Genomic DNA, 9,288 nt, shown 5'->3' on the forward strand with positions numbered 1-9,288 from the left:
GACGGAGGTAGCTCAGGCGACAGCCGTTGGGCCCATTTATGAGTATTTTTCGTCATTGTGGGACCCTTACTAGGTAGGATATTAAAGGCAGTCGATAAGATCGAAAGAAGCACGGCACATTTCGTCACGGTTTCGTTTAGTGACCACAAGAGCTTCATGACTATGCTCATCAAGATTCAGCAGTAGGCGCCACGAGGGAAGCAGTCTGCTTCACGGTGTGCACCACTACATAGATTACATGAGCGTACGCCTCAGAAAGTTCAAGTGACACGTTTCCTTCCAAATACTGGCACATACAGTCACAAAGACAGGAAAACCAGAGAAATCTGTTTTGTTCTCGATGATTATATTGTGGGGCGCTCAACTGCATGGTTAACAGCACCCATACAAATTCCCAATCTTTTCTCAGTCCAATCTCGCCACTTTCATGACAACACAAACACCCAGTCCCCGGGCGGAAAAAAAAAATCCCCGAACCGGCCGGGAATCGAACCCAGGACCACGTGATCCAGGGGCAGTAGCGCAAGCCACTTTTTTTCTGATCTCATTTTGTTCGTTATTGTTCGTTGAATTTGTGGGGGCGGACGTCCTATGACACATGATCAAGTGATCATTGACCCGTTCACTCAGTTTTTTAATACTGAGGGTAACTAACCCTCTGACCGAACACACTGAGCTACAGTGTCGGCGCCACTAGACCACGAGCTGCAGACGAATTGTTTTTGAGGCTTACTGACAGTCGCAGTCCGGAACCGCGCGACTGCTACGGTCGCAGGTTCGAATCCTGCCTCGGGCATGGATGTGTGTGATGTCCTTAGGTTAGTTAGGTTTAAGTAGTTCTAAGTTCTAGGGGACTGATGACCACAGAAGTTAAGTCCCATAGTGCTCAGAGCCATTTTTGCTTACTGACAGTATATTTCTCCGATGCTCCATTGGGAATGTGACATCTGAAAGGGAAAACGACCTCAAAACAACATAATATGCAAAAGATTCAGAACAACACCTGAGGTGATGTCTTCTCTTTGCAGATGGCTCCTCTTTGGAAGAGGATATTGTGTCCTTGCCGAGAATGTGAGGCAGACGAAGATGAAGGAAGTGATCATCAACAGGTAAGCGATGCCTAGGAACGTAAAACTCAACGGTAATGCCTAGGAGCACACAAATTTCATTTATTGCTACCACTGGCTATCACATCACAATGTAATTTGGTACAACACATAGTGCAGGTTGTAAAGCTTCCTTGATGAGTGGCATTTAGTAACAACAAGTCTTCGATTTGCTGCTTCCCCTTTACCGTCTACCCTCTGAATCTTCCTACCGATGTACCTCTTAACAGTAAGCAAAGAACATGTTGACCGAGACACGTATCCAATTGCCTGTACGTTAGCTTAGTTCGTCCTTCGTATCCATCAGCAGGTGTCAAAATTTCTACTGTATTAGGAACCACTTGTTTTCTCTTTGGCTATAATGTTGCTGTCATCGTCAGAGAGTATTTTTTCTTCATGACTAACGCTATTAGAAAGGTCACCCGCGCGGTGTGGCAGCGCGGTTCGAGGCGCCACGTCACGGATTACGGGGCCATTACCGCCGGAGGTTCGAGTACTCCCTCGGGCATGGGTGAGCGTGTTCTTCTTAACATCTACATCTACATCCATACTCCACAAGCCACCTGACGGTGTGTGGCGGAGGGTACCTTGAGTACTTCTATCGGTTCTCCCTTCTATTCCAGTCTCGTATTGTTCGTGGAAAGAAAGATTGTCGGTATGCCTCTGTGTGGGCTCTAATCTCTCTGATTTTATCCTCATGGTCTCTTCTCGAGATATACATAGGAGGGGGCAATATACTGCTTCAGTCTTCGGTGAAGGTATGTTCTCGAAATTTCAACAAAAGCCCGTACCGAGCTACTGAGCGTTTCTCTTGCAGAGTCTTCCACTGGAGTTTATCTATCATCTCCGTAACGCTTTCGCGTTTTCTAAATGATCCTGTATCTAAGCACGCAGCTCTCCGTTGGATCTTCTCTATCTCTTCTATCAACCCTATCTGGTACGGATCCCACGCCGGTGAGCAGTATTCAAGGAGTGGGCGAACAAGTGTACTGTAATCTACTTGCTTTGTTTTCGGACTGCGTTTCCTTAGGATTCTTCCAGTGAATCTCAGTCTGGCATCTGCTTTACCGACGATTAATTTTATATGGTCATTCCATTTTAAATCAGTCCTAATGCCTAGTCCCAGATAATTTATGGAATTCCAGTTGCTGACCTGCTATATTGTAGCTAAATGTTTAGTTTAAGTAGTGTATTAGCCTAGGGACCGATGATCTCAGCAGTTTGGTCTCTTAGGAATTCACACTCATTTGACTATTTAGATTCTAGTTCCTGTAGCTGGATTTTAAGGGTGCAATGCCGATTAAAGAACATTTATTCACAAAAGCGACGTATCGTTTGGTGGCCCCTGCCACCCTCCCTTGTAAACATTAACCAAAGCCAGTTTTCGGAGCTAATTATGACGCATTTTACACATTGATGCCTCAGATGCTGCCCTCATCTTGCGACCCCAAGCAACCACTTTTGTCTCTTGGGCCTTAAGCTAGATATGTATTTTACAGTATTCAGGAACATCCTACAAATCATTTCGTAGCTGCTGTAAAAATTTGCATACTCTGCCTCATTACGACTCTTTTTTCCTGGAACTGAGGACTTCCTAATGCCCTCCGTTATCCACTCGTTTTTCTGCCACATGTGGGTACTTTTGAAGGTGTCTTTTCAGAGTTCAGTGTAAATAATATTTTGTGGTAATGTTGATTTCTCTGTACATTTCATCTTAGTTTCAGATTCCTAGTTCTCTTAACAAAACTTGCACTTTGTGTTCAGATGAAAGTCTTTTATACGCCTTTAGTGCGTGGAATTTTTTTCCACTCTTGATTTAATAATAATCAGCTGTGAGAATCTTAAGTATTTCTACAGCTACGTAATCTTTTTCCTGCCTTATTTGTTGCACGAGATTAATAATCCTGTCCTTTCACTGTTCACCAATAGTGACAAACCAAAGTTGTGATGGATGTTTGAAAATGCAACTCATTTCATCCGTGACATTGGTGTTAATGTTCGCAATTTCTGTGCAGAATTAAGTTTATTTTGTGGTTGATCTTTGTTTCGTGGTTGATATTTTATCTACAACTTCCATTACATGATTTTAAAAAATACACTCACTACCATTAGGTGATCTACACAGAAAGAAAATTATTAATTTCTTTATATTTCTGAGCCTGATTATTTCATTATCTGCTAATTCAATGTGATTGTCTTTATCAGCTTTGTTCCTTTCTGACTTAAATGGATATTCCTCTACCGTTTGACGAAGTTCTACACTTAAGAGTCTGTTCTTTCATACAATGATACTAATATATGTTTTATTTCTTTGCATCTACGTCAGTTCTCACTGATGCAATACGTCGCATTTGTAGGATTGAGGGTCAACTTCTCGTATATTTTATTTTTTATCACTTGCATATTTTGATGAAGAACTGTTAAGTCTCGTAGAAAAAGGCTAGCAAAGCTCCTTACATCGACAGTCCCGAATAGCAGAAGCACATGCACGAAGTCAGCTGGCATCACCACCATTTCTAACACCGCATCATTCCATCTGATAGCTACATTAAGACATTTCAGGTCATGACGTAAGAGCAGCTCGACTGAGCGAACATTTGTGCCATGAGTCAGGCCAGCTATCACATCCATCTCTCAACAATATGATTGATTAAAATTATCGGTAAAACGTTTTTGTTAGTCTGGATAAAGAGTTGAACTCATACAAGTTTTTCGTAGACAACGATCATTGAACTTTGCTTCTTAATGTGCAACAAACATACACACATCAAAAGACGTTTTGCATCACCTCGCTTCCGAGAGTTCCAGAACGTGTAAAGAAAATTTGAATAGAGATCAACATAAATATCATTTCTGCCCTCTTTATTGCTCATGAAAACCACACCTTGCATGTTGTACCACCATACAGCGAGACATTCAGAGATGGTGGTCCACACTGCTGTACACACCGGTAACTCTAATGCCCAGTAGCACGTACTCTTGCATTGATGCATGCCTGTATTCGTCGTGGCATACTATCCACAAGTTCATCAATGCACTGTTGGTCCAGATTGTCCCACTCCTCAACGGCGATTCGGCGTGAATCTCTCAGAGTGGTTGGTGGGTTACGTCTTCCATAAACAGCCCCTTTCAATCTATCCCAGGCATGTTCGATAGGGTTGATGTCTGGAAAATATGCTGGCCACTCTAGTCGAACGATCTCGTTATCCTCAAGGAAGTCATTCACAAAATGTGCACGATGGGGGCGCGAATTGTTGTCCATGAAGACGAATGCCTCGCCAATATGCTGCCGATATGGTTGCACCATCAGTCGGAGGATGGCTTTCACGTATTGTACAGCCGCCACGGCACCTTCCATGACCACCAGCGGCGTACCTCGGCCCCACATAATGTCACCCCAAAACAGCAGGCAACCTCCACCTTGCTGCACTCGCTGGACAGTGTGTTTAAGGCGTTCAGCCTGACCAGGTGAAGAGAACGTGATGCTAATCCTGAGCAGTCCATTTGGCATGTTGTTGGACCCTTTTGTACCACGCTGCATGGTGTCGTGATTGCAAAGATGGACTTCGCCATGGACGTCGAGAGTGAAGTTATACATCCTGTAGCCTATTGCACACAGTTTTAGTCGTAACACTACGTCCTGTGGCTGCAGGAAAAGCATTATTCAACATGGTGGCATTGGTGTCAGGGTTCCTCCAAGCCATAATCCGTAGCTAGCGGTCATCCACTGCAATAGTAGCCCTTGGCCGACCTGAGCGAGGCATGTCATCGACAGATCCTGTCTCTCTGTATCTCCTCCATGTCTGAACAGCATCTCTTTGGTTCACACGGAGAGGCCTAGACATTTCCCTTGTTGAAAGGCCCTCCTGGCATAAAGTAACAATGCGGACGCGATCGAACTGCGGTATAGACTGGGCATGGTTGAAGTAAAGGCAACACGAGCCATGTATCTCCTTCCTGGTGGAATGACTGGAACTGATCGGCTGTCGAACCCCCTCCATCTAATAGGCGCTGCTCATGCACGGTTGTTTATGTCTTTGGGCGGGTTTAGTGACATCTCTGAACAGTCAAAGGGACTATGTCTGTGATACAATATCTACAGTCAACGTCTATCTTCAGGAGTTCTGGGAAACCAGGGTGATGCAAAACGTTTTTTGATGTGTGTATGTAAGGCTGTAATAAAGAGCGTTGTACTCACAACGCTACTGTGGGAAGTAACGCTCTATCATGGAAGTTGGTGAGAGTCAACTTGGTATCTGATATACCATTCAGACAAAGGCGAACGCAACAATATAGGCAGATGCTCATGAAGTCCCCAGCTGGTACCAGTTGGTATCATTTAATTTTTCAGATTGAGGAAGATTCAAAGTGATGTAACGAAGGGAAGACTCTTATATCACTCCCTTAACACTGTCAAATGTGGACTGGTAGTTCTAAAACAGAGACCGAAAATGGAATATTAACCATCTGATTTCGTGAATCCACACTGGAGGTCTTACTTTGGTGCTGGAACACTGTCATAGCTGTTTACGACCATAAATCCAGACAGTAAACCCCTGTTCAAAATTTGTCAGAAGTACATATAAAAGGTCCTTTTGTCTCAGTGCTTAGTGAGCATCACACACCACGGTGTACTCTGACTGACTGACGAAGTGTTTTGTGTAGAGCAGACAGTGCAGGTTGTAGATTCAACATAGAGAAGAAGCTGTTATACAGTTCTGAGACTAGAATGAGTGTCCATTCTGATATTTGCCCTGTACTTCCATCATTATTGGAATCTGGGTCTTATGTTGCAGGAGGAGGTGAATATATAGGTAAAGGCACTCATCTGTGTCACATTCTTCGGTGTTGTTTCAAATGCACCATTGTTCTGTGTGGCTGATATTGTATGTAGATTCTATTTATTGATAAGCTCCTGATAGATTGTCACCTGCTGCTGAATGGTGTCTGCAAGGGCAGAAGGGAACACATAAAACCCTAAAGTGGAGACCAGCCTATATATAAAAAAAATCCTTCGTTTTTCTAGCGTTTAGTCTTGCAAGCTTCCTCTGACAGTAATAGACTCAGTGGCTAGACTATATTCAAAATTATGGAGGATCTCCACATAGCTCACTCAGGGCATAATGTCTGACAGTTAAATGAAATATATGCAGGAACTGTCTCCTAAACAATGTTAACACGTCTTGCAGTGCGGTGCACAATGTAACTCACTTTTTGGTGAATGTTGTTGGGAACACTGTCTTTGTAGCAAATGAAAAGGTTTCAGATCAAAAACTACAAAAACAAACTTTCTTCCCACCATTTACACATATCAATTCTTAAGTCTTCCCAAACACTAATATTAGAAACAACATGTTAATTTATTGTATTTCTCTGCAAGCATGTGTAGTATAATACAAAGACATCTTTTTAATGTAACGTGTATTTCATTTAACAGGATGAAACGAAGGCCGAAAGAGCTGTGGCACACAGTGACCGACGTCGAGCTGAGGACGCGGAAGGTGACAGCCAGGCTGGGGGTGATCAAACTCAAGGTAACAGCTATGGAGGAGCTTATTCCGTGGCAAGAGATCTCCATGATGGAAGTAAAGATGCGAAGGGCAATGACCAAACTCAATATCATGACACAGAACATGTCAGGTGCAATAGTATTTATGATGTGGCATGGGGCACTTTGGTTAAAGATGGTGTCTCAAATAGCAATGGCCACAATGCACTTAATGCTACTGAAGGTTACAGAGATACAGAAGCAGCATCTGCCAACATAAGTGGGGGGAAATATTATAAAGCCAGTGAACGTTACAAAGCTAGTAATGATGCAGGTGACAGCGGAGATGGAGACAATGACAAGGCAGCTGTCAGACAGAACCAAGGCCATGATTTGAAAGAAAAAGCCACTTATCAAAGTGAACATGCTGCAGGTGACAGCACTGATGGAGACAATGATAAGGCAGGTGCCAGACAGAATCAAGTCCATGATTTGAAAGAAAAAGCCACTTATCAAAGTGAACATGCTGCAGATGACAGCACTGATGGAGACAATGATAAGGCAGGTGCCACACAGAATCAAGTCCATGATTTGAAAGAAAAAGCCACTTATCAAAGTGAACATGCTGCAGGTGACAGCACTGATGGAGACAATGATAAGGCAGGTGCCACACAGAATCAAGACCATGATTTGAAAGAAAAAGCCACTTATCAAAGTGAACGTGCTACAGGTGACAGCACTGATGGAGACAATGATAAGGCAGATGCCACACAGAATCAAGTCCATGATTTGAAAGAAAAAGCCACTTATCAAAGTGAACGTGCTGCAGGTGACAGCACTGATGGAGACAATAATAAGTCAGGTGCCACACAGAATCAAGTCCGTGATTTGAAAGAAAAAGCCACTTATCAAAGTGAACGTGCTGCAGGTGAAAGCACTGATGGGAGACAATAATAAGGCAGGTGCCAGACAGAATCAAGTCCATGATTTGAAAGAAAAAGCCACTTATCAAAGTGAACATGCTGCAGGTGACAGCACTGATGGAGACAATGATAAGGCAGGTGCCACACAGAATCAAGTCCATGATTTGAAAGAAAAAGCCACTTATCAAAGTGAACATGCTGCAGGTGACAGCACTGATGGAGACAATGATAAGGCAGGTGCCACACAGAATCAAGTCCATGATTTGAAAGAAAAAGCCACTTATCAAAGTGAACGTGCTGCAGGTGACAGCACTGATGGAGACAATAATACGGCAGGTGCCACACAGAATCAAGTCCATGATTTGAAAGAAAAAGCCACTTATCAAAGTGAACGTGCTGCAGGTGACAGCACTGATGGAGACAATAATAAGGCAGGTGCCACACAGAATCAAGTCCATGATTTGAAAGAAAAAGCCACTTATCAAAGTGAACATGCTGCAGGTGACAGCACTGATGGAGACAATGATAAGGCAGCTGTCAGCCACAATGAAAAGCATGATTCGGAAGCCAACAGCTCTTATCAAATTAATGATAATGCAGGCAACACCATTGATGATGTCAATCATGTGGAAGGTGTCAGCTGCAATGTAGAGTTTGATCTGAAAACTAATGGCTTTAGTGAAAGTGGTCTTTTTGCAGGTGAGATCTACGATGGAGCAAACGATGCAGCAGATGTCATCTGCAATAGTGGGCATGATTTGGAATGCATTGGTGATGACAAAAATGGTGATGCCGCAGGAGGTAATCAGGATGCAGTTGATGATGTAGTAGGTGTTGACCTTTCTAGAGATGTTGATGTGGTTGTCTCTCATGCCTCCACAGAGGTGTTGTTTGAAGAAACAGCTTTTCCTTCAGAGGGACAAGTAATCAATTTCGCAGACCCTCCACCTTTTGCTGCATCTTTTTCGCTAACTGGAGCCCCAGCTAAATGTGCATTTACAAAAAAGTGAAACTGAAATAATGTGTTTTGTTTTGAATCTAAATTATTTGTCTTTGCTCCATGTATTTTGAATAAAAATTTTCATTTTATGTTCCATTATTATGAGTTTACTATATCTTTCTGTTCTGGTAGTAACATTCTGCACACATAAATTTAAATCCACATATATTTTACTTACTGATTCATTGTAGGTGATCCTTTCTCCACCTGTTTATATGTGGAAGATATTGCTTCAGAAATAAGTGGCAGGTGGGCTGAAGTGGGTCACCATTTTTTATACATACAGGGTGATAGGGTGATAATGTTTTTAGGTATTCTGAGATATTTACAAAGGTATATAGTTTTGTTAGCCTTCTCTAATATATACCTTGAAAATCTTAATATTGCAACAAATCTTCTTCAGAAGTTTTACTCTTTGACTGCTTTGATTGCTTTATTTAACCTAGCTTCTCCTAGATAATATTTGTATGTCACTGACAATGATATCTTTTTGGATGCCATTTGTGAAGTGAATAAATTAGCCTTGTATCAGGTGGAATGAATGAATTGAATGTTCTGCCACACAGTGTAAGTCTGCCTGTATAACTGAGTAGTCAGTGCGGCTGAGTGCCATAAGTAGTAACCGAGTTTTTATTTCCGACACTGCTACGGATTTTGCATTGATGGTAATACTGGACTGCAATCCACAAAGTCTCGTGATACCAGTTGAGGAGCTACTTGAATGAGAAGTAGCAGGTGCAAAATTTGTAAGGCCAGGAGAGGTCAGTGTTC

General features: G+C 42.6%; 1 protein-coding gene across 1 annotated transcript; it reads left to right on the forward strand.

The window, feature by feature from the left end:
* Window positions 1–1,028: 1,028 nt before the first annotated feature.
* LOC126133271 (autotransporter adhesin BpaC-like) lies at window positions 1,029–8,527 on the forward strand. The gene is made up of 3 exons (XM_049915186.1): window positions 1,029–1,109; window positions 6,544–7,522; window positions 7,623–8,527. Exons 1-3 carry the CDS (start codon window positions 1,029–1,031, stop codon window positions 8,525–8,527), a joined length of 1,965 nt encoding a protein of 654 aa, XP_049771143.1.
* Window positions 8,528–9,288: the final 761 nt, after the last annotated feature.

Source organism: Schistocerca cancellata, chromosome 1 (assembly GCF_023864275.1).
Source record: "Schistocerca cancellata isolate TAMUIC-IGC-003103 chromosome 1, iqSchCanc2.1, whole genome shotgun sequence".
In the NCBI taxonomy this organism is placed as follows: domain Eukaryota; kingdom Metazoa; phylum Arthropoda; class Insecta; order Orthoptera; family Acrididae; genus Schistocerca; species Schistocerca cancellata.